The following is a 27,452-nucleotide window of genomic DNA, read 5'->3' on the forward strand; positions in this document are numbered from 1 at the left end:
TTGAGGCCGTATTTTATATACCTTAAGTAACACAACAACTATCACCATTCAAAGATGGCTGCGACGTTGTCTTTAGTTGGTAGGTTGGGTGCGAGGAGGGGTGGAGTCGGATCCCGGAAGCGGAAGTTCTGACTTCCGGGTGTGGGGAGAGACGAGAAAGCTAAGCTTAGAAGAATCACTATCCTTGGGAAGGGGTGAGGTTGGTGAGTATGGTAATCGCTTGAGATGTGAAAGAGTTAAAGATACATGGCTTCCAGTTAACATGAGATTGGGACGAAAAATCGCTATGGTTAGATATCTTTGTAGATGGCTGTGGTACGATGGGTCTGGGTTGTCAGTGAGTGGTTGGGACGTACGTAAGTTGCTGATGGTGGGAGACTGGGGGTATGGGACACGGAGGCTTCGATTTACCTAATAAAAGTATGTAATCACTAGTCCAATATATTTGCTTCCTGTTCGTAATTTTGTTTTTATTACCACGCACAAAGCAACATTTTAAACCAAGAAAGTGGGGGTTTTGGGAAAAAAGGAAGAATAGATTTCGTGCGTGAGAGTGCTCAAATAAAGCCGTTTTAGGTTCGAAAACCAGGTGTCTCCCTGCGGAAACGGGGCTATTGCCACGTATGTTACCTGCTACCAGCCAGTAGACTGTGGAGACTTCATTCATATTTTGTGCAGCATAGAGTGACCAGACGACTTTAAGTTACAAGAATAGCTGTTTCCATCCCGAGCTATCCTTATCAAAATATGGGTCTTCGTACCTTTGCTTGAACTGAAACCTTCAAAAAGCAGTGTTTAGTTAACTGACGTTCCAAAAATGTAAACGTGATGTCATTGTGGCATGTAGCTATCTGGTTATGGTATTCCATACTTCTGAGTAACCTTTTTGGGTTTTCGTTGAGGTAGGAGAACTGAAGCATAGAGACGCAACTTATTTGCCTAGGTCCACAGCTTAAATAGTTGGAGAAGCAAGGATTTAAAGTAGGTCTTCTGAAGCGGATTCTGCAAGTTCGCTACAGAGGATGAATCTGTTTAGGGTTAACTAAAAATGGGCAAGTCTGAAGGCATTGTTGCTCTAGGCGTTGTCTCCTACAGCAATGCTTATAATATTTATGTGGATTTTGATTTGATTTAGACTTTTTTGTAAGGTAATATTGCAGACTTGGCAATCAAATCGATGTATTTCTGCATGCTGCTGTTCTTGCTGGCAAACTTAACGGTTCTGGCGTGGTATTAGAAATGTTTGCTTTTTTTCTACGCCTGTATCCATTTCTTAAAATATGATAGATACCGGATTTGATTTAATTCTGTCCTCAAATTATTTTACATGATAGATGTCTCAGGCCCAGTCACACGTGACAGACGGGCTCTCTTCAAATCCCTCAACTCTTGGACAGACTTCTAAGGACTCTGCGATGTCTGGAGGTTATGGAACCCACGAGAATGAGCTTACACATACACACCTCAGCATCTACCAAAATTATGTCCTGCATCAACTATATATTTCTCCCAGCTGTGTACGTCACCGCTGCGGTGGGAGCCATCATGTTCCCCTGTGGCATTTCAGAACACTCCCCACCGCTGCTTTGGCTTGGGACCCCAAAGCGCCATAAGCATCTGAATACCGGCTTCCTTGTGGACCATTTGTTCGATGAGCTTTACTCCTATTTTGAAACCAATGAAGGGCTGTTCAGAAATCTGATGCGCTCTGGTCAACCAGTAAGCCGACAACTGGAGGAAGAGCAAAGGCATAACTCAATCAAACAGACAAAAAGATAAGCAACAAGGCATAGAAGAACTTGAAAACTGCATAATTAAGTGTGAGTCTTAGGCTGGCTTCAAACAACTGAAGCGTTGACCCGACAACTGGAATTAGATAGGGCAGCTTTACGTCAACTGATCTTCCAAAAGGCCCGGCAATGCTGGCATGCCACTTCCCAACAAAGATATGAATACAGCGATAAAAGTAACATGCTTCTTTATCGACTGGCAAATAGGAGCATTAGTTCTAGGTTTGAACTTGCCCTGGTTGACGCAACAGGATCCCTGGCCATGACTGGCAAAGAAATTGCGCCAATTTTCGTAGACTATTACAAACATTTATGTGCCCATCAGCTGTGGGCTCCTCCTGAACTTGCCCAAATGCTGCTCTCTGACGTGCCCCTCCCCCGTCTGACGCGGGTCCAGCAAAAGGCCCTGGAGGAATCGATCACTGAAGGTGACATTCATGCAGCCATTCAAGGCTTGAAAACTGGGAAAACCCCAGGCCTGGATGGCTTTCTTCTCGAGTACTACACTAAACGGCGTGTCTTTGTGACACCCCACCTTTTCCGGCTTTACTCGGAGGCTGCAAAACAGTCCTTCCCTCCGGAACTCAACCTGGCAACCATTGTCGTCATTCCCAAAACAGACCGGCTGTTGTTGAGTTGTGCGGCAATGTAGACATCAAAATATACACCAAGAACCTGGCAAACAGACTTCAGCCAGTCCTCCATTCCCTTTCCACCCATAAATGTGGCTTCATGCTGGGCTGCGGCACTAGACACTATTCAGTGTTTACACATAGCTATGGCTCATGTTGGCAAGGTCAAGGAGGCAGCCTTGTTGCTCATCAACTTCGAAAAATCATTTAACACCATTGACTGGGACTATCTTGGAACGGTGCTGCGCCTGATGGGGTTTGGGTCCCATTTTCGTGAGATGGTGACACTTCTGTATTCCCAACCGACTGCCCATGTCATAGTTCATTGTCTCAGGAATTCGTGATTCAATGTGGTCCCGACATCAAACACCTGGCCAGTATGGTCTGCTGCGATGCACTTACGCGGGGATGAAAATGGGATGGAGCCTTGAGGGACAGGATTACATCATTTACAGATGATGTGGTCCTGTTCCTCGCTGATCCTGCGGTTTCTGCTTCATGAGCCCTCGAGCTCTTCTGTCTCTTTGAGGAGGCCTCTGGCCTCCGAGTGAACAGAGGAAAGTCACTGCTCATGCTGTTACAGGGAGACAGGGCGGCGTTAATGAACTGGCGGCCAGGCATTCCTATTCACCGCCTCAGGTTCAAATACTTGGGCATATACATTTCAACTCTGTCGGACCTCACCCGCCCTCAACCATAGCCCCCTCTTAACGGGAACTAGAACCAGTCTGGCAGCATGTCAACATCTTCCCCCTCAGCATCTTGGGTAGGGTTGATTTAGGATAATGATATTGCCATGTTTTCTTAATGTCCTGCATAACTTCCTGCTCCACATTCCCAATATGTAGTATAACAAGAAAGTGTTGTTGCTTCAGTCCTTTCAGTGGTGGGGCCGCCACCCCAGCATCGCCCAGACTAAGGACTAAGTGTCGCTGGACGCTATAAGATTGGGGCGGTGGCCATCCATCTGTACTACTGGGCATCCCACCTAGCGATCATAAATGACAGGTGGTTGGGATGATTCAGCGTATCAACTAGAACTGTCCAGCCTCAATATTGATGGGGTAATTCATCATTTATATGGTCGACCAGTCCATCTTACTATCTCGGAGGTCACCGGACTGATGATCTTAGTGTGGAGAGAGGAACACCATTCACAGGCTGGGACAAGCTTCTTTCTCAGCAGACTCCCCTTTTTAGAGGGAGATGGAGCAGGTGGCACGCTTGGAGGGATTTTGTTGCTGGGACTCAATAGGAATTACAGTGTTGGGCGACGTGGGGTAGGGATCTACCATATATTCCTTCACCATCCTCCAAGCTCATTTTACTATCTCCCACACTCAGTTCCTCAAGTATCTATAGTTGTGTCATGCTCTGGGTCACTACAGCGCTTGCTTACACAAATTGCCAGACTTTAGCCCCTTAGAGGCGCAACTGTTGATGGGGGGGGATTGGGTCGAGGGCAGGTCTCTGTGAGGGATGCACTGAGGGGGGGGCAACCCGTAGAAGAGAAGGAGCTTCAATCAGAAAGGTTGATATAGATGAGCGTTTTATTGTACATGTCAAAAAGTCCATCCGAAACAACAGGGTTCTCGGGTTTCCGAGATAACACACACATGGTCCTCAATTCTGGACGTTTATGGCCTCCGGGTCGAGCCGTGTAGATCCTCTTGCATCAGGGGTCCACGTCTCATACAACGGAAGATGTCAGGGTCCAAAGGCACTCAAAAGAAGGAAAAGAAACCCGGGGTTACTGGCGCTGCCGGTATTCTGATAACGAAGGAAGGGGAAGCGGGGAGTGAGGGGACCACCAGGGACCGATACCACAATGTGCAATGGCCAGCGTTCGTGTGCATTCAACCGGGGGGTGCGAAAAACGGCTCAGACACACACGCATGTCCCGTGACCACCCTCAACCACCCCTTCCCGTTCCCCCCCTGTGAAAAGACCAGTCCCCTTAATCTGGCCCGTACCTTGTGGAGCCACACTTCTCCTCCTGAAGTGTGGCGGGCGGAGCGTGGTCTCGTTGGCCTCCCGGCTTTCTCTCCTCCTGGGGTGAGTCGGCTTCCAAGTCCTCGGTTCCTGTGGCGATACCGCTTCTGTGTTCTCCCTCCGCTGGACACCGAAGTCTTCACGAGGCCCGCTGGACGTCTCCTCCTCTCCTGTCCCGGTCGCGCTAGTCTCTTCCGGGTGCCGCGCTATCTGCTCCTCTGTGGCTCCCGATTGGAGGGAGAACGATGACGTCAGTGGCGGCATTCCCTCCTCTGGGAAGGCCCACGCTGCCTTAAAGGGGCCGTATCCATTCTGTACTCGGGGCGGAAAGGAACATGGGTTAAAGTCCTCCCCCGAGCCGTGTCAGGCAGGGACCCCCTGACAGTCTCACAGCTATATACCGAACCCTTGTATTTCACGCCCCATAGGCGCTGGATCTGATCCGACGTAAATGGGAGGGAGGGGTCAGGGCGATGGAGGAGGCTGCATCGCAAGAGCCCTGCAAGACTCCTAGAGAATTAGTGACATCAGCATCCTCTCAAATCCCAGATGTGCCCACTGCCAGTCTCCAGCGGCAGACCTTTTTTTACATGGTCTGGCAATGTCCTGAGATTTCCTAGTACTGGACTCATATAAGTACCGCTTTGTTGTCGATTCTTGATAAACCAATCATACTGACTCCGAAAGTGGCTCTGCTGGGGATAATGGATTATTTTTGGGGGACGCGGGACCCACAAGGTTAAAGTTGTGGTGAGCTGGTATGAACTTGTGTGTGGCACACTGACAAACAGGAGGAACCTATATATATTGCCCAAGGGTTTCCCCTGAAATTCTCTGTAATGTTGGGTAAATGGTGGGGCTATTAGGGATTGTCTGTCATATTGGGAACTATGCCTTGAACTTTTGACCTAAAAGTGTGATGGGTTGCTAGTGGGAGCGGGTGGGGAGGCAACGGGATCAAGGAGCAATGGTTATGTTTATGGTGTTTTTCTGATACATTGTCATTAATACCATAACATTTGTTTATAATAAAAAAACATTTTTTACATACTTTTAAATGAAAAGGCCAAACGACCATTACATTGGGGACAGTTTGTTCAGTGTTCATGCGGAAAATAAGTAATTTAATTTCACCTCCACAGTGATGTAGAATTCCTTTACCCCATTGCCCAGGACATATTGTTTGTTGTCCAGAACCACAAGTTTTGAGGTTTTTTGTGCGCAGTGCATTGGTAGGCCTAATCCATGTTGCACACAACTCTTGACTGTCAGATTACAGTACCACAGGATTGATCTGTGAAAAAGGATTTTGAGGTATTCACAAGCGTTTACAAGGGGATACCTGGAATCTATACATATAGTAAACTGTTGTGAATTCCATTTGGCATGAGCAAATGTAAGCATGTGCTGTGCAAAACTGTGTAGTTTTATTTACTCAGTTTACACTAGGACTACGAGTAATATGTGTATTTAGCATAAAAAAGTGTGTTTGCAATAAAATCTGTTGTTTGCAACATTTTAGGTTGCAAACTTTGCCGAACTATTTGCAACAAACAAAAGGATACAGTTGGCATCAAAATTCAAAACCTGGTGAAAAAAGATGTTGCACATGCGACACAAGTATCACCTCTGCAATAAATATATGCACCAGAATAGACCAGGCAAAAAACAGGTAGAAAAAAATTATTTGACTGTAATGACATAAAGCCCTTCAAGGAGTTGTATGCAAGATTACTCTCTTAATAACAACTCCACAGAGCCCTAATATACACCTATATATTTGCTGACATGAAGATTTGGTATGAGATTATAAATTCACTTTCCCTACACTACGTTCTCGAGAAAATGTTAGTCCCCCTTTTGTTAGGGATACATTTCCAACCTTTTTTAGTGTGGTAAAAGATTGGAAAGAACTTGAGGAATACCATTAAATATGCTAGTTTGTGAATCTGCAAAAACGTACAGGGATTTCCAAGCCTGGAACTATTGCGTCCTTCCTGTTTCTAGCCCTTGTATGTAGATTTGCAGAATGGTGGTTAATTAAGAGCCGTGCTAGAATTCAAACCCTGACATAAGTCTAACATAATCCGATAGGCTATTATCAGAGCTCTGATACTATGACAACTCTGCCATAAGGTGTCACCTCACTGCATCATTCCAAAAGTGACAAGTGGATTTATTACAAGACAAGTAGTTTACTAAAGCACCCCAATCCTTTTACAAGTAGATTGTTTATTTAATACCACACCCCTACCTCCAACTGGTAAGACTACAACCTAATTTCCAAGCAGTGTTCTCAGGCTTACCTGTTATGCTACTCTCATGTATATGGCATGCATTCTGCCTTGCAGCACTAATGGAGTGTGACACTTTCTAACATTGGTCTTGAGGATTCTAATGCATCCTAGAGTCCGCCTGGTTGCAGATTGGGATTATTCCAAATTTTACTCACATAAACTCACTAATGTGGTACCCGTTCCTAAAAAATGTATGTTTTTGACTCTGAGCCTAATGCACAAAGAAATCTTGAAAGATCGTTTGGTGGACCTACTTCTTGGGTTCGGACAGATTTACATCAATGAAACTACAATACTAGTCTTATTTATTGTCTGTTTTCATCACCATCAAGAATTAGATCACTGTATTACCTTGATGCCGCTGGCTACTGCCATATTTTCACATAACCATGAGCCTCCAGTTATAGTTCATACATTAACACACACACACTGATCTACAAAGTATATTTGCATATGCTGGCAAAGGGATGTTAGGGCTTTAGATTGGTATAGAGTAGGGCGTAGGTCTCTCAAATAGTAGAGGTTCAGGGCTCACGTATGGCAAGGGAGGAGTAGTTTTAGTGGTAAGTGGTGGGACGTCTTGAGATGGCAATGAGTGAACTCTGAGGTGACAAGGGGTTGGGGACTCTGGAGTGACATATGGTGGAGGACTTACAAGTGACAGATGGCAGGGGACGTCATAGCAGAAAATGCAGGGGTTCCCCCTTGTGGCAAAGTGGTACAGAAGTCTGAGGTTGAATAGGGTGCGAACTACTTGGTGATACAGAATAGGCAAATCAGGGTGGGAACTCAGGAGAGTATTATACAGGGGTGGATCATTAAGAACTTGGGCATTCGGATTGCCGAGTGTGTTACTTCTGAGATGGAGGGACTGTGTGTAATAGTCAGGCATCCCTTTGGTTGCAGACGAGTTGAACGTTGGTGATCGACTGTGTGGGTCAGGTAGCAACATGTGGGGGTTCTGAGGAGGCAAAGGACTTCGGGGTGACATATGGTGGGATACTTTGGTAACATGGAGCTTGTGGATGGTAGAAGGCAAAGGACACAGTTTGGAACTACATTGACTGTCAGGAGACAGGTGAGTGGGACATAGCATGGAGTAGCACAGCATATTGTCTTTGGAGTGGCAGAGGATGCAAGTTAATTGGTTGGGGACTCTGGAACAGCAGTGAGCCCAGGGCAGTTTGTGGTTCGAGGATGGATGGACTCAAGTGCAGATTTTGGGAGAGAGTGGTCTGTTCTGGGTTGGTAGAAGCTTGAGTGCTTTACGGTCAGTGGACTACAGACTCCTGTGACAGGGATCCTGGGCTGGCAGAGGATTCTGGTATCAGAGTTGAGATGTCTGAGTGACAGATAGTGAAAGTCTGTGGGGTGGCATAGGGTGAGTTATCTCTGGTGATAGATACTTGAGAGTATCTTGAGATTAGATGCTTTATTATTGGTTGGAGTGGCTAATGTTAAAGTGGGGAACTGTTGGTGGAAAAGGGACAAGTGCAAGAGAATGTATTTGGCAGTGGATGGAGATTCAGCAATATTGTGAGCTCAAACTGAAGAGGTAACACTTCAGTTATTGGTGTGGGGAGAACCTCACTAAAAAAGTATTTGACATTCAGATAAGGTACGACTCTGGTATGTGAATGGTTGTGGGAATTTCAGATGGGACTGGATTTGGTATACTGGAATAGAAGCAGAGGAGAAATGGGAGGCAAGAACTAGAATGAGGCTAAAGGACCAATGATGCAGTAGGCATTTTCATAATAACACCTTTACTTGTTTTTTTGCCTCATAGTGACAAATAGCTGCAGGACGTGCAGAATGTGGGAGTGAAGCAGGATGCTCATCACTGCTTACATCGCCTTTGTGGCCCTGCTTGCACTATGTGTGGGCCTGGAACTGTCTGCTTGCAGGTCCAAAGTGTCCAGCAAAACCTGCACCAACCCTGCATTCCTGAAATTCCAGGTGGACTACTATCAAGTGTACTTCTTAGCTCTTGCTGCAGACTGGCTACAGGGTCCCTACCTCTACAAACTCTACCAGCACTACCACTTCTTAGAAGGTCAAATTGCCATCATCTACGTGTGCGGTTTTGCCTCCAGTGTGATCTTCGGTCTCTTTTCCACCTGCTTGGCCGACAGACTAGGACGCAAGAAATCCTGCATTCTCTTTTCTCTGACTTATTCCATCTGCTGCATTACAAAGCTCTCAACTGACTATTTTGTCCTCATCGTTGGGCGGATACTTGGAGGCCTGTCCACCGCCCTTCTTTTTACTGCTTTTGAGGCTTGGTATGTGCATGAGCATGTGGAGAAGCATGATTTTCCACCAGAATGGGTCGCAGACACCTTCACTCGGGCCTCAGTTTGGAACAGCGTGATCGCCATTAACGCTGGGGTGTTAGCAAATATCTGTGCGGAATGGCTCGGCTTTGGTCCGGTATCCCCCTTCATGGTCTCCATCCCTTTTCTTGCTCTGGTTGGTGTTTTTCTCATGAAGAACTGGGATGAGAATTATGGTAGGAAAAGCTCATTTTCCCGATCCTGCATGGAAGGCCTCCGGTGCTTGATGGCAGACAGACGAATACTTCTTTTGGGGACCATCCAGGCCTTGTTCGAGAGTGTCATTTATATATTTATTTTCCTCTGGACTCCTGTGCTCGACCCCTATGGTGCCCCTCTGGGAATTGTCTTCTCCAGTTTCATGGCGGCAAGTATGATTGGAGGCTCCCTATACCGAGTGGCGACTTCCAAGAAGTACCACTTGCAGCCAATACATATTTTATCTCTTTCAGTCCTTATGGTCTTCTTCTCTCTCTTCATGCTGACTTTCTCCACCTACCCGGGTCAAGAAAACCCATCTGAGTCTTTCTTGGCCTTCCTGCTTATTGAACTAGCCTGTGGGCTCTATTTCCCCTCAATGGGCTTTCTGCGTCAGAAGGTCATCCCAGAAAAGGACCAGGTGGGTGTGTTGAATTGGTTCAGAGTGCCCCTGAACCTGCTGGCATGCCTGGGCATGCTCATCCTTTATGACAGCGACAACAAGACTGGCACCAGGAACATGTTCAGCATCTGTGCCATGCTGATGGTGATGGCCCTGCTGGCTGTTGTTAGCCTTTTCACAGTGGTGCGGAACGATGCTGAGCTGCGGGTGACACCTGCCTGCGGTGAGCTCCAGCCTGCATCAGAATCCCCAGTACCGGAGTTATAGGCTTCCTTCACAAATGCGACAAAGTACTTCTGGGACACTTAATAGGCCCAGTTAATGCTGGAGTCCAAGCGATTAAGGAGCCTTAGACTTTTGGTCCTGGGGTAATAAAGACTTAAAGGTGTTTTTTGTTATTGCATTCTGTGGTACCTTTAATGCATAATGCTTCTTGAGGACGGCATACATCTCTGGCAGGATTTTCTCTCCCATCTCCCATTGCCATGCAGTGGTGCAATAAAGTGTATGATAGATGTAAGCGTGATTACTTCTTTTCACAAAGCACTTGATACAGTTTCTATAATTACACATTGCTTTATTGTTTCTTTACCCCTTAGCAAACTTTACTTTCTGCTTGATCTCAAATTTTAAATATGGTATATTAAAAAAGGTGCTAAAAAGGTGAAGAACAAGGACCAATACACTTTTTTGTTTTTTTTTCACTTGAGTCTTGCCTTTGCATCTTGACTTGGTGTGATCAACATGTCCTGCAACCTCGGCCGGTCCATCGGGGTTGAAGGCTCACGTCCCTCCACCTTTTGCCCCTCACAAACCGTGTCTGTCAGGCTGAACAAAGGTCAGCCTGACTGACACTGTTCATTTTCAGGCCAGGCAGCCAGGAGCCAAACATGCGCAGGCTCCAGGCTGCCTGAGCTGAACTTTGCTTGGATGAGGAAGGCACAGCTCATGTGGGCGTGACCTCCTCAGCTCAGCAAAGTTCCCTATGGCCCTCCCCTCAATGACGATGGGTAGCGTCACTGATGGGCTCGCACCCTGGCGATTCATTTTTTAAGCCCTGAAGTGCACGGGGTCGAGTGTCAATCAATGACACTTCATCACAGAGTGGAGTGGGGTCAGCAGTCTCACTGACCCCATCCCACTCTGTGATGATGTTGCGACTGCTGCTTTCCCTCATTGGCTGACCTTATGTCAAACAATGAGGGAAGGCAGCAGTCCCAAGCCTTTTGGAACCTCAGAGGCAGAGCTGCAGCTAAGTGTGTTTTCTTTTAAATGAATGTTTGGTGTGTGCATGCGTGTATGTAAGAATGTTTGGTAATGAGTGTTGTGAATGGATGTGTTTGTGTAACCCGCCCACTCGCCCCCCTCCCTCCAAAACCTACTGGCGGCTATTGGTGTAATGTCAATTCTGATAACAGAAAACTTTTTGGAAAAAAGATGCCTGCTTCTACTAATAGCATTTGGCTTCGAAAGTAAACCAGGACACATTGCATAGAACCTTTACTGTGTACCTCTTTTATCTTTCCCATTTGTCATGTTCTCTTCATCTCTCTAATTTGCCACTTTTTTGCTCTTGCTATTACCTGTGTTTAAATAGGGATTCAAGGTGAATCTGTGGGCGTATTTATTGGTCATGGGGATACCTCTTCCTTACTGCTGTGCCACTTGTGGAGGTATTGAGGAGCCCGAATCTACGGGTAACATTGAAGCGATGAGTTGATGAACGTAGCTGCGCCTTGAGTCCAGCAGTGGATGAGGTCCTGAGCCCAGGGAGCCATGCTGCCTGAGAGTGATAAGCTACAAGCTGACAGCGGCATCTTTGAGCCTTACCAGGAGCTGGACCTTGCTGAGAACCAAACCTGCATGGCGCGAGGAGTATCCGCCGCCCCTTGAGACAGCTGATCGGAGATGTGTGTCCTGGTGCTGGACTGGTGGCAGGGAGCCGATGGAGGACTCATAAGTGTGTGCAGGAAGGGGAAGGCGGGCTCAATCTTTGCGCCTCAGGCCTGCTGGGAACAGAGGGCTATTGGAGCCACATTGAGGCATGAGCAGGCAGAGACATCATACATGGCAAACTCGCGCTTCAAGTCTTACTAGACTTGAGCATGGCTGTTCAGCCAGCATGGCGTGAGCATTTGCCTCTTCAAAGAAAACTCCAGGAAGCTAAAATTTTGCATGAATTGCTGTACCCAGCATGCCTAAAAATCACTACACGAGGAAACCAGCATATTTTCATGAGCCTTTAGCAGGCACAGCTGTTCTTTCAAAAGGAAAACTTGCTGAACCCATTCCAAAGAAGACGTCCAGAAGCATGCCTTCTATCAGTAACTAGAAGTGACATTGAGTGAGCTCATGTAATCATGCAGGGTGATATGGATGCACTAGAAACGTAAACATGTGGTTTTAGATATAGGTCACACTGATGTAAAGTGTTTAAGGTCTAGCAATGCATTTGTAATATAATGATGTAATTACATTTCTGAAGTCTATCTATGGAAGATGTCAGACATACTGAAATCCACACAGGCTATCTTCACCGCTAGCTGAAGGAGTCCCTATCGGAAATACCCAGTGGAATCTTAAGATAAAGAAAAAGAGTGTTTTTCGAAGAAACATTTTAGAGCGGGGACTGGGAGGGTAAAATACCACTAGCGAAATTAGGAAGCTGGTTTGGGTGGGGCGAAGGATGTTGGAGGTTGTTCTTGCATGACCATCACTGTCAATTTACAGAGATTAGGAGAATTGACACACAGGCACGCAATTAATAAGATAAAACACGTGCATCCCAGCCAGTTTAGTCACAAGTATGCCTACAAGACCACACTAGCTACTAGAGTCAGGCAAATCATTACATGGAATATTAGGGGCCTGAATGACCCCCGGTATCAATATCCGGTATTAAAGTACCTGTATATACAATGTTTTTTTATAAAGTTTTAAGTGATTTGCTCTTTAATTTCATCTCTTATCACAGCATCAGTAAGCAAGATAGTTTATACGCCATGACAAGGGCAGATGGTGCCTTCTAGGGAGATCCAAATTCAGCTAAAGAGGTGAGTGATCAGAGAGTGTTTGGCTAGATACTGAGCCTCCTATGTCCACCCATTCGCATCCTTGGAAACTATCCAATTGTCTAGTCTCGACCAAGACCTATGTACAGAAGCCATAAATGTTCCCTCTCTTATTTCAGGTTTCCGGATTCTCTATATATCTAGCATATCATGTTCTTTTAGTATATGATTCACAATTGCTGTACTGGGACCTCTGTGTCTGTTGGTCACGTGCTATCTATCTAACCTTAGATTAAGTACCACATTGAAAAGTACCCGTCTGACTGATTAAGTACCACATATAAGTTGTTTGTGGTTGGAGGTCCTTCTAAAACTTGGGGTCCTCACATTTGGGCCATATGTTGTTATTACAGTTATATATATCCTGCATAACATATAACATTCTTTGCACAATTATATATCTCCCCATGTCATCGGAAATGTAGTTGATTTGTCTAAAAGGAGTGACTTTCTTCATGGCAACCCCGCAGGTTCCCCCCCGATAGGGTCTCTTAAAATTGAAAAGGGCAAACTACACCCCCATAGGCTAAGCAAAGTGTGTTTATGAGACTATAGAGTCCGCTTTAAGGGTTTAGATTGTTTCTGGAACGTGTATTTAACCCTCGTTTTTGGCTAGAAAAAGGGATTTGTTGAAGTGCGTGAAAAGCAGTATTTAAGTGGCTTAGATTTGGGCCTGACTGCAGGGTGAATCAGGACCAGCAAAGTATGAATTGAAACTGTGTGTAGCCAAGGAGATTCTGTCCTTCAGGAGCAGCTCACCGCCCCCTGGCGTTTAGGCTGGGCCTCCTGATTAGCCCTCTAGCTCCCAAGCAACCCTGAGCCTCCCCCTGCAGTATCCCTTAAGGTGTGTGCAGGGCACCCCAAGACAGCCACCCCCATCTTGTAGGCCTAGCCACTCTTTGCCCTATAGAGCGCAGTCAACAAACTACAGAGAAGGTGGTAAGAACATAGACTTGTGCTGTGATTTGAATCTTTAAAACTGCTGTTTTTCTACCCGTAACTGTTTGAATGTAATCTCTTGTCCTGTGTGCAATTGGTATTGTTAAAAACTGTTTTTTTTTTACCCGTGACTGTTTGAATTGAACTCTTAGTTCTTGTAAATTTGGTAATGTTTGAACTGCTGTTTTTCCACCCGTGACTGAAAATCTGTCCTAGTTTCCCCTGTACTGTGCTTAAGCGTGCAGATGCAACCCCCAGCCTCCACACCCATCCTTTGGGGTCTTTTACATTTTTAATAGGCAAATTGCACACCCAAAAACGGAGCAGTGTGTGTTTGAGACTACTGAATCTGCTTTAAGGTTTGAAACGGTGTTTGGAAAGTGTATAAAACGCTTGTTTTTGGCTAGAAAAAGGGATTTGATGAAGTGCTCAAAAAGCAGTGTTTAAGTGTCTTAGATTTGGGCCTGCCTGCAGGGTGAACTAGGATCAGCAAAATATGGATTTAGCCTGTCTGTATCCAAAGAGATTCTGTTCTTCGGGAACAGCTCACTGCCCCTGGCCATCAGCTTGTGCTTGAGGTCACACGTTCCTTATATAAGTTTGCTAGTGGACGTTAAATCTGTTTTCCGATTGGTTCCTGTTGTTTTTTTTTTCTATTGGGCTTAAGTTTCTGATTGGTTGATAGGTCTGATGCTCTGATTGATCCCTGGGGCTAGGGGTTCTATTGGACTTAGGGTTTGGTTTCTGATTGGTTGCAAGGGCGTTGTCTCCTAATGGGCTTAGGGCTAGTGTTGTGACAGGTTAGGGCTCCCATTGGCTGATGGTGTCACTTGACTGCTAGGGCTATTTAAACCTAGGGCTCAGGGCACCTTTTTTTAGGTCTCGCCTAGACGAAAGCAAAAGCGAAGCTTTTGCTGTCTAGGGAGACAACTTATGTCGCCACTTTCCGGGGAATGTAGACAGCAGACTGTGACGAGCTTGTCCTCCTGGAGATTGTAGCTCGTGAGCGCGCACGTCGCGTCGCCGTGCCTGCTATTCCCATGCACAGAAAGGCTCCCGCACGCATGCGCACATACACACACTGCATACACACACACGCACCCCCCCTTTAACAGACACACGCGCAGACAGACACACGCACGCACAGACACACTACAACAGACACACGCGCACACCCCACCCCCACTCACCCCTCCTCCTCCGCAACACACTCACCTGTTCTGGCGGTGCTCGGCGTGCCTCTCGGGCGGCGGTTGCGCTTTGCGGGGCACTCTCACCACATGAGAGCCCCGCCTTCTTCATGCGCCCGGCCGCTCTTCACCCGGTCCCCCATCTCGGGACCGGGACTCGATCAGGAGCCCTCGGGGCTCCTCGGACAGTGGCTTCTCTCTCGCGCCGCGATGGGGGTGGGACTTCCGGTTGGGGCCGCGCTGCGATTGGCCGGCGGCCCGGCGGGAAGCGGGAACTTGAAGAAACTCCGCTGGAACACACATTCCAACATGTAAGCAAGCAGCAGCTACAACAACGCAAAGTGTTTTTTTTTTTCTTTTTTGTGTATGAAACACTTTGAAATATGTGCGCTACCAGTTGTAGAAAACCTTCTCAGTGCAGAGCGATAACGTGCAGCATTAACACCAAGCCTTCACATTTTAAAGAACGACACCTTTTTTAAAGAGGCCGTCATATTTTGACGAACTCTCGTTATTTACCGAATCACATGCTCATGCTGCTGCCTGGTTTGTCTACATGCACACAGGCAGAATCACTCGGTACAAAATGGCTCCTGTTCACTCATCAGTACGGTCTTGCGCCGCCCCACCTTCCCCCTGCCAAATACATTCATTCCAAATACTGCTTATTTTTATATCAGACTGACTTCTCACATCTGGGATAGCAGGGGCACCTTCCACAGTGATTAGTGCTTCACAAAAAATTATTCTCGGCTAGCGCTCAGAAGCCTTGAAGCTTTGATTGAATGACACTGCAGTTTGATGCCCCGCTCGTCTTTGATGCTATGCGTTCCAGACACTGATTTTACTAAGACTCACTTGGAGCTCTAAACTGTCACTTGATCTTTCTTTGGGTCATTTCGTTTGCCCGGAAGGACTAACATATCTGTGAAACCCTCTTCTTTTATAGTTTGAGCATCGTCTTCGTTTAGCAGGATAACATTATATATTTGAAAATACAAATATCCGGGAAGAGCAGAGAGCAAATCTCCGTGATGTTGGGCATTCTCCTATCATAAAGGAAGCGTGTTGGTGGGACCTGTGGCATCTAACGCATCATTTAACCCTATATGCGTGGGCACCTACCACAAAAATGTATAGGATGAGTTTGTTCCGTTCCCGTTTTTAATTTGATGTAAAACTCAAATCACTGCACACTCTCTACTACACACTCTCTACTACAGTCACTACTCTCTACTACACACTCCCTACTACAGTCACTACTCTCTACTACACATTCTGCTACACACTCTCTACTACAGTCACTACTCTCTGCTACGCACTCTACTCTCTACTACACACTCTACTACACACTCTACTACACACTCTCTACTACACACTCTACTACACACTCTCTACTACAGTCACTACTCTCTAATACACACTGTACTACACACTCTCTACTACACACTCTACTACAGTCACTACTCTCTACTACACACTTCTACACACTCTCTACTACAGTCACTACTCTCTACTACACACTCTACTACACACTCTCTACACACTCACTACTACAGCCACTACTCTCTTCTACACACTCTATACTACACACTCTCTACTACACACTATCTACTACAGTCACTACTCTCTACTACACTCTCTATTATACACTCTACATTACACACTCTACATTACACACTCTCTACTACACACTCTACACTACACACTCTACTACACTCTACTACACACTCTGCTACACACACGCTCTACTACACACTCTACTACACACCCTCTACTACTCTCTACTACTCTACTACACATTCTCTACTACTCTACTACACACTCACTACTTTCTACTACACTCTACTACAGACTCTCCACTCTCTACTCCACACTCTCTACTTCAATCTCTCTACTTCAATCTCTCTACCTCAATCTCTCTACTTCAATCTCTCTACTTCAATCTCTCTACTTCAATCTCTCTACTTCACATTCTGTATTACACACTCTCTACTACACACTCACTACTCTCTACTACACACTCTCTACTACACACTCTACTACACTCCCTACTACACACTCTCCTACACACTCTCCTACACACTCTACTACACACTCTACTACACACTCACCACTCTACTACACACTCACTACTCTCTACTGCTCACTCTCTACTACACACTCTCTACTACACACTCTCTACTACACACTCTAGTACACACTCTAGTACACACTCTAGTACACACTCACTACTCTACTACACACTCTACTACTCACTACTCTCTCTACTACTCACTCTCTACTACAGTCACTACTCTCTACTACACTCACTACTACACACTCTACTACACACTCACTACTCTACTACACACTCACTACTCTCTACTACACACTCTCTACTACACACTCACTACTCTCTACTACACACTCTACTACTCACTTACTACTCTCTACTCACTCTCTACTACTCACTACTACTCACTCTACTACTCTCTCTACTACTCACTCTCTACTACTCACTCTCTACTGCTCATGACAATGCCATTTATTTATCTGTTTCCAAAACCAACACATAAATAAAACATTTGTCATTTACAATGCCAAAAGCGCTAACTTTTGCAAAGGCGAGACCGTTGCATTGTAAATGCTTGTTTTTTTTTGCAGAGTTTTATATAGCGTGAACTAGACCTGAACCGAATCAGGTATCAGAGCGCTTTACATATTTTCCAGTTACGTTACACGAGGACACACTTTCATTTTAGGCATGGGGAGATTAAGTGATTTGCCCAGAATCGCAGGAGGTTTTGGCGTCGTTACCGAGACTCGAACCCAGATCCCCAGGTCCGAGGTCGAGCGCCCTAGCCGTTAGGCCAACTCCTCTCCCCTACGGGCGTCGAGGTTAAGGATAAGGGCAGATGCCTGTATGGGCCTGTTCAGGACTGGTTGGGCCTAGGACCAGAAATGTTGCCCTTTTTCCAGTCACCAGCAAGCACCTTAACCCATCCACAAACCTATTAACCCACTCACAGAAAATGTATTCCGCTCATTTAGTACAAACATACACTAACCACAGTTCACCATCTCAACAACCACCAAAAACACCACAATCCACATTTATACACCCTTCTACCAGAAACTACCACCCAATGGCACCTTCCCTCACACACAAAATACCACTCTATCCTCTATCACTAAGAAATCCACACATCGCCAACACAACCCAATTCCACACTATACATAACTATATCCCACCCAGACACATATTCCCTCCTCATACAAAGCACCACTCTACCCTCTACGTATTCCTAACAGACCACTTTCTGTCACAACCAAACCTATTCGCAGCCTACCATCAAATCATCCACCATCACTCTCCTCTTCTTTTTACTAAAGAAACACAGCTCTTACATTCCACTCTACCACACCATATTACCTCTTTCAGCACTCAAATCTAACACAAAACTCTTAACTCGTGACCATCTAATCTCACACCCCACATACACTCCTTTCCAAAACACATCACCACCCCCTTTACCTTTCAGCTTCCATTCACCAACAATACTTTACTTACAAATACTTCTCAGAAAACAACTACATCATCTCCTATCACTACTCCTCAAAATCAAAACATAACATACACACAACAAAACCTCACACACTCACTATCTCGTAATAGTTTCTGTCACAAATTAGAAACACACCCTTTCCCACCCTCCGGACAACACAAATAATACACACCCTAAACAAACTCTACTGCCAAGCTTTCTCACTTCCCCGACAACTAACACACATACAGCAATACCAGCAATGCTCTATTAACTGCCTCGCTTCCATTTGACAATTTAGAACCTTACAACATGACCCACATGCTGCTTCACCAACCCTAACGCATACACCTTCCACCCTAAACAGACGCAAACAAAATAAACAACATAGCACTCTTCACATCTCCATGTCTACTGCACAACAAGGCTAGACTACAAAATTAACATAGCTCACCAACTCACTCTCATCCACCATCTTCACTACCTGCACATGGAGAGCCATAAAAATGCCCTCTTAGACTTCTGGATGAGGAATACAATACAGAAAAGCTACACTATTGCTATCTTCATACAGCTAATACCGGCACTAAGGACACACCTCTTACAAGTCCACAAAATGCTGCCCACAGTTATACCAAAACACATTCTCTAAACTGCCTACTGATAAATGAGTGATCATTCTCTAAAAATAAACTTCACATCTATGATCTTCTCACAGACACACAACCTGACTTCCTCTTCATAACTGAATCATGGTTGGGCGATAACATGGCTTCAGTGTTGCATGAAGCCGTTCCTCTTGGCTATCAAACTATCACTCAAAATCGTATAGGGAAAAGAAGAGGTGGCCTAGTTATTGTATTCAAGCAAACATTAAATATCACTAACACTGACAACGTCTTCATACAAGGTTGTGCAGCCCTCTTCATCAGATGCAACCCTACATTATCTTCCTCCTGTAACTTCATACTCCTTTACAAATCTACTAGCAATGCAACATTCCCAGACACACTTCAAGACTCAGTTTCAAACCTGATAACACTACAATCTAAAATATGCATTCTAGCTGACCTAAACATTTGGGTTGAAAAACCCAATATGCCTCATCTGAAAACATCAATGGCCTAGACGCACTGAACTAACATCAGAACATCCACAAACCCACACACATCGCTGAGCACATCCTAGATATAATTTTTGCAAGTTCAGATTTAGTTCCCTTGCAGAAGATTACTCCAGTCACATGGTCAGATGAGCATTTGTTTGCTTTCCAACATAAACAACTCAAAGCAACAAACCTGAAACCACATTGCATGCATCCACCAATCGACCGTGGAACAAACTCGATTTTGAACACTTTGAAACACAACTAACATCCAATACAGATCTAGGCACATTCATTTCTGTTCAAAAACGATATGAGTGGCTACAGAAAGCTTTTTATATCCTAATCCCAGAACTACAAAAGAAAACAGGCACCTTGGAGAAACACGGTGCTAAAAGGGATAAAGCTGCTACGCACCTGGCTCAAAAGAAAAAAACAATCAAGACAAACTTCACCTACAGAAACATAAGCGAATATACATGTCAGCAATCAAAAAAGCTAAAAAAAAATACTATTCACACAGAATTCAAATGCTAAATGTGTAAATAAAGAAATCAAAAAAATTTCACTGAATTTTCTAAACCAAATTGCCTAGTAGGAGCTCATCTCATTGCTCAAGAATTCACAGACAAACTGATAAATCATTACACAACCAAAACAGCCATTCTTGACTCCTATTTAAAACAAAGGAAAACCACCAGCACAAACTCCAAGAGTAGGCTAAACCAGCCTCTGCATTCCTTACAACAACTATCACTGATTTAATTTATGGATCTGGTCAAAGCATGCAGGCCTACCCAGCCTTTCTGACGCATGTCCACCACAAACATTCAAGAAAAGTCTTCTAACTACCTCTGCTGCCGTACCAGTAAGAATGATCATCAGCAACTCCTTAACTACAGCATTATTTCCAGAAGACCTAAAAAAGTCATACATATGCCCATTACTAAAGAAAACAAACCTGGACCCGCTTCACCCTGACAACTACAGACCAATTACAAATGCACCTTTCATGGGAAAACTGATCGAAAGAGCAGCATTAGCCCAGATGTCACAGTTCATTGAAGATAATTTCAGACTTCCAAACAGGATGCCATCCAGGAAGAGGCACAGAATCTGCCCTCATTGCCATCCAGGATGACCATAAGAACACAGTTGACCAGAACTGGGTTGCTGACCTACTTCTCTTGGTCCTCTCAGCTGCCTTTGACATGGTTGACCATGACACTCTAATACAAAGACTCTACGAAGCCGACATAGAGGGGACTGCTCTCTACTAGATCACAACCTACCTTCAAAACAGAACAAGTGTCATCCATACCGCCCTTTCTCACCCAAACCTTACTTCACAAAAGCAGGGGACCTTCAAGGCTTTATCATCTCGTCCATGCTTTTCAACATCTACATGAAGTATTTACCAGCAATGATCAATGCATTTCACTTCACATGCTATAACTATTCAGATGACACACAAATACTTCGTAAACTGGAAAGCCCCAGAGACATTGGAAACTCACAAATTTTCAGTTGCCTCAGAGCCGTTAATCAGTGGATGACATGGAGCCAACTCGAATGCTTCGAAAACAGAAATACTGATATGTGGCGATTGGAAAAATTATGACCCACAAGCTGCATGGTCTGATCATCTGGGAGCACCACCTAAAGACTCTAAGGAAGTAAGAAACCTCGGAATTACCAAGGACTCCAAGCTATCAATGAAAATCCAAGTGGACAAACTAGCAAGATCAAACTTCCTTACCATGAAAACTCTGTAACACATCTTCCCCCACCTGAGATTTCCACACAAGGTCCAGGCTTCTATCTCTCTTGTACTGTCTAAACTTGATTACCCCAATAGCCTCTGCCACAGATCATCTTAAACAACTATGAAAAGACTACAACGGATTCAGAACTCTGCTCCTAGACTACTCCTACATGTAAAACCACAAGTCCACGTCTCCGCTGTAGGCCCTACATTGGTTACCGATTGTCAGGAGATGAAGCTGCTTTGTATCACCCACAAAGCAATACATAGAACAGGGCCACTCGTCATCGGGAATAAAGTCACCAAATACATTCAACAAAGGAACCTCCACTCTAGATGGCCAACTCGCCTCAAAGTCCCACCATATGAGAAAAAACACATAACTTGCCCATCCTCCTCAGTCCAAGCAGCCAAAATATGTAACTCTACCCACAAACATAATATTCATGGATAACTATCTTATATTCAGCAGATTACTCAAGTGTTGGCTCTACGCCACTTAACCACCATACTCAAACATAAATGTAAAACATATATAGATATTTATTTGGTCTGCTTAACAAATGTACATATTACCTATGGTTATATTATTCTATGTTTAACTTGTATATAGGTAACTGCATAAATAAGTAAGTTTTTATCATAACTATCTACAATTGTTTCACTATTGAATTATTAAAAGGAAAAAATATAAAACATAAATTAGCTTAAAGTACAGCAAGACTTAAAAGTCTGAGATTATTAAAAACATCTTAAATCTAGATATATTAACTTTCTTGTACATATATAATTTCAATGTACTTATGTATCTTTATATTTATTACTTTACTCCTAATTAGGCATCTCCAATACACTACCCTATATCTCACCGTATACCGCTCTCAATATATCCTCTATCTCCACTCTCTGACTAATCTGAAATCTCATTCTACTACTCTCTCCAGTGCACTACCCTATTTCTCACCCTATACCTCTCTCAATATATCCTCTCCCTCCACTGTCTGGCAAATCCCATTCTACTACTATGATCTAAAAGTAACCCTTCTAGGCTCTTCCCTCCTTGCATCATCTCAAACCTCTTTTTCTATTCAGATCTCCCAAACAAGCCTTTCTAAACCCTTCTCTCGGGTATACCTCCTAGACTCATACAATACCTCATGTTTCTCCTTAATTCACTTCTAGAGACTCTTTCCCATCTCTCCTTTACTCATCCCAAACCTCCTCCTGCTGCAATGACCTCCAAAAAAACGCTTACTAGTCCGTTCATTCTTCTAACCCTCCACGATCCTTTTCAATCCAACTAACAGACTCACATGTCCACCACTCAAATTAATTTCATATTTCCCTATACTAATTCACCACTAATCCTTTTTGGGTTTCAGAGTAGTATGCTACACACTGAAAAGCGCTTCGACACCTAGTCTGGGGAGATAAGCACTATATAAATGCAATTACAATTCTGGAGTACAACAAAAAAATGAAGCATAACTATGATGTCCTCTTCTTTGCAATGTTTATTACAGTAAACTTAGTGAGGGGTGATTTTTGCAGTATTGTTATTCTAAACTCATGTCTATCCAGGTACTTTAACAATGGACGTCAGAAAAGTTCAAGATATTGCGCTGCTGATGGCAAAACGTGTTGCAATAAGGTGGGGGCATGGCACAATCCCTATCATGGAAGAATGGATAAAAGATCTAGTTTATTGGAATGATGAACTTGAACTATATCAGCTTCGCTGCGGCGCAAATTCTACCGCTGTGCTGGGACATTCCAATCTTGGGCGTGGCACGGACGGCCCCTGGCCGTCGTGCGCACACGCCCACCGTGACTCATGATTGCCAGGAGCTGCATGAGCATGGAAGAGGTTACACAAACTTGTTATTCAAAGCCATTAGGCCATAGGACAAATGCAGCAGCTGTTTCGCCTCGAGGGCGCTAGAGCGGCACCCACCCCTGGATGGTTATTTCAAACAGCAATTACTGGCCTTCACAGACATTTCTTTTAGAATGATAAGTAATGCCAGTGACGCTCCTCAGCATTCTAAAAGAAATTTGGATGCCTTGCGCCAGTGCCATCACTCATCTTCCATTCGGACACTTGCTGTATGCCTAATGATTGATGACACTCAGGAATGGTCGTCAGGCAGCTTTCCTGGGACACATGGGCTACTGCACATGTGTCGGATGGAAAGGTTTTGCTGCTCCACGCAAGGCATAAGGGTTATTGGGGAATTGAGGCTGAAATAGTGTCATCCCTGTCGTACAAGGTTTAGGGTATAATAACAGTGGTCCTTGACTATAGATTTAAATTGAGTTCATCAGTAAACCAATTTACAATAAGTAATGCGAGTCGATCTGCATTTATAAAGACTGAATCTGTGCGGGAGAAAATGTAACTTATTATTAGGCTCTCTGTATGACCTACAGAGACAGTACCCAAGGTGAACAGCTATATTTACAAGAAAACGAACCAAAAAATGAAGGTACAATGTCAATTTCAGATTTTATCAGCAAAAAACAAACAATCACATTTATTTACAATACCAACAGGAACAGTACTGTTGATATCCGGCGCAAGTGCTAAGAAGAAAGGAGAAGAAAAGGGTGCTCAATTGTTTAAGTAAGGAGAAAAGAAATCATGCTAAAAAACATTTCCAATATTTACAACAATATAAACAAGCGATTGCTTTCCGCAATTAATAATACAAACAAAAAACCTGTTCACTTCCTTCCAGGGTGAATAATGGAAGGGGGGGGGGGGAAAGGACGGGCTAGACTATGATACAGGCAATTAACAAAATGGGCGTCGACGTTTCGACCCTATTGCACGTGGGGAGTTTACTACCTCGGCTGCGGGTCTTCTTCAGGACATGGGGGGGGGGGGGAAAACGGGGGGGGAAGAGAGAAAAGACTTGGCCACAATTCACTAGGGTTCTGGATGGTCACCTGTAAGATAGAATTAAGGTGGATTTTAGCCCAAATGCTGCTTCAAAGGTAGGTTTATTTAAAAACGAAAAAATTTGGGGGGGTACATTACCAATTGGGCTTATTTGGTCCAGATTCCGTCAATTTTAGTGGGTCACCTGTTGGGTACAAGGTGGGATACTGGTCAGTGATCAGCTCCCTAAAAATCACTGACTGCAATTAGTAAAAACTCCATGTATGGAGTATCCGACAACTCACCTATCTGCAGAACAATTTAACTGCCGGTGAGTAGACTCAGACAGCCTGGAGATGCAATCTGTGGGAAAGGAACCCCCTGATTAGTTCCAAGCAGGACATGAAGCCCATGTAACTTTGAGGTTTAGTGGTAGGTGTGGACATGCACTTACCAATGTAATTTCCTTTTGCAGGCTGTGGATTACCGGCGCCCCCACGGGCAGTCCGGTTTTAGTTTTGACGGGCCACTCCTGTGTAGCTGGTCAGGTTTCAGCGTATGTTCGCTGGCTAAATGGCCGTCATTTTTCTACACGAGCCGATATCTAAATGGAAAAATTGAAGGGCAGACGCATTACTTACATGGCTGCTTCGAGTCATGCCGTGTCAGTTCGCAAAGAAACGCGGGGGTACTAGTTTCAAACGCCCTGTTTTCCGAATATATCTCACCTGAGTTCAGGCTCTCTCAGAGAAAAGAACGGTGATTGCCGTTTACGGAACGGGACGAGTAAAGCGTCCAGACTCTGTTGCTACTGCCGCGTAGTGGTGGTAGTCACACGTGGCCTTATCAACCAATGGCCTTAAACTTGGCTCAGGGTGAATAGCAGACTGTTTCAAGCAGCCCCAGACGCTACTTCCACACTATCACGTGTGCTATTTTGTCCAATGACCTTTCACTTGGCACGGCGCGTAAACACAGAAAGGGGACTGCAAGCTTGTCATGATGATTCAAATAACAAAGAAAGGGCTTATTTATATTACTTTCCGGTTCTTTTAACCCCCGTCCAGGGTGGGATGCTCATTCAATACTTTAGATGACATATACGTGCGTGCTATTCGCAACAGATGTAATACGTTTTTTACTTTAATATATGCACAATTAATTCATAAATGTTATTCTTCTTATTTGCAATATAAAATACATATAAACAATAATACAAATCTTACAATATACATAATGTGTCTATACAAAACAAAAGAAGAAAAATTTTCAAAATACATCTATTACATACACATTGACTCTCACTACCATGTCATCTGTCAACAGAGAACCGCTACAAGGTTTAGGGCCCTGAAAGACCCCCCAATAATGAAGCGAGGAAGCATAGTGTTTTCAAGCAGCCCTTGGCCTGGGACTGTATCATCCCTGGACTTCTAGGGGCTGCCTGTTTCTAACGTGTTCAGAAAACACTGCCCTTTCCCTAGTCGTAACTGGTTGGGGTGGTGTCATCAAGCTTATTTGATCTCACTCAACTATGTGACGAGTTGGGAACGGGAGGGGTTATTTTATTTTAACCGCTTAAGCACCATTAGGAATACATGCAGAGCATCCTCTCTCTGCCGGCGCTCTTTCGCTCCTCCGAAGCGGTGCTTATTTGGAGCCCATAAAAAACAAGCCACGCTTTCATAGGGCCTCTTCTGCCTGCTATCCACACCCTCGCTTTACCATCATGCACAGAGGAGAATTAACAATTAAAGGTAACAATGAGGAAACAGATATCAATTTAGTGGCTGATTTGTCACCATAAACAAATGGATTAAATGTGGCTTCCCCACTTAACCAAATTGTCAGATTTAAGGCAAATAGTTTAATTTGACTAATCTTAATTTTTCTTCATTATCGCAAATGAAAGCAGCTTGAAATGTGTGAGTTCAGAATTCTGTCAGTACAAAAACCTATTATGTTCGATTTAATAGACTATAATGTTGCTCTCTCTATTGCAATCTCTACCACATACAGGGTTCACACGACTACTGTCTTGCCTCTCAGTTCACCAAAGGCACTGTCACCAGGATGGGGGCTGGGGCAGGATGGTTCTAAGTTCATGTTTAAACATTAGCACTTTTAATAAATGTGCTTTAATGTGACATTTTTATGTCAAAGCTTCCACATGTTAATGAAAAACATTTGGGATTTTTAAAGCCATTACACTTTCCACCTGTGTAGATCAGCACCCTCAGCTTCTAGCAAGTTGAATGGATTTATATAATTGTCATTTGTTTTGACCTCGGTGTGCTGCCTTATCTAACTTCTTTCTCCTGCCTATTTGCACACAAGACATTTTTTAAAGCTCAGCAGGGTCATAACCAGGACCAGTACCAGTCATAACTCAGAAACGTACTTGACAGTTCTTGGACATCTTGAAAGGCTAACTGCACATATTCAAGAATATTCATTAATATAACACATACACTTTGTAGCAAACACACTCTTGTAGAAACGCTTATTGTGACCCACTTGCTGAAATGGACCATTGCTTGATGGGCAGTCACAAGTGCTTAAACTTGAGCATCAGTTTTCCTTTGGAAATGCCTATCAGAACTGCATTTAGGTCCATTTATCCCAGAAAGAGTGCTCAATCAATCAATCAATCAATCAAAGCATTTATAAAGCGCACTACTCACCCGGAGGGTCTCAAGGCGCTAGGGGAGGGGGGGTCCGCTACTGCTCGAACAGCCAGGTCTTGAGCTGCTTCCTGAAGGCGAGGTGGTCCTGGGTCAGGCGGAGGTGGGTCGGGAGGGAGTTCCAAGTCTTGGCGGCCAGGTAGGAGAAGGACCTTCCCCATCTGGTGGCTCTTCGGATGCAGGGGACGGCGGCGAGGGCGTGGCTGGTCGATCGAAGCTGGCGTGTGGGGGTGTAGAAGTTGAGGCGGCTGTTGAGGTATCTTGGGCCTTGGTTGTGCAGGGCTTTGTGTGCGTGGGTGAGGAGACGGAAGGTGATTCTCTTGTTGACCGGGAGCCAGTGCAGGTCTCTCAGGTGTCCGGAGATGTGGCTGCGCTGGGGGATGTCCAGGATGAGACGTGCTGAGGCGTTCTGGATCCGCTGGAGTCTCTTCTGGAGTTTGGCGGTGGTACCGGCGTAGAGGGAGTTGCCGTAGTCCAGACGGCTGGTGACGAGGGCCTGGGTGACCGTCTTCCTGGTCTCGGTGGGATCCAACGGAAGATCTTGCGTAGCATGCGCAGGATGTTGAAGCACGACGAGGAGACGGCGTTGATTTGTCTGGTCATGGAGAGGGAGGAGTCCAGGATGAAGCCCAGGTTGCGTGC

General features: G+C 44.8%; 1 protein-coding gene across 1 annotated transcript; it reads left to right on the plus strand.

The window, feature by feature from the left end:
* The first annotated feature begins 89 nt into the window (after window positions 1-89).
* SLC61A1 (solute carrier family 61 member 1) lies at window positions 90-10,168 on the plus strand. Its single transcript, XM_078687579.1, has 2 exons — window positions 90-203; window positions 8,501-10,168. The coding sequence occupies exon 2, from the start codon at window positions 8,545-8,547 to the stop codon at window positions 9,913-9,915; it is 1,371 nt and encodes a 456-aa protein (XP_078543705.1). The 5' UTR covers window positions 90-203; window positions 8,501-8,544; the 3' UTR covers window positions 9,916-10,168.
* Window positions 10,169-27,452: the final 17,284 nt, after the last annotated feature.

This window comes from Lissotriton helveticus, chromosome 1_1 (genome assembly GCF_964261635.1).
Source record: "Lissotriton helveticus chromosome 1_1, aLisHel1.1, whole genome shotgun sequence".
In the NCBI taxonomy this organism is placed as follows: Eukaryota; Metazoa; Chordata; class Amphibia; order Caudata; family Salamandridae; genus Lissotriton; species Lissotriton helveticus.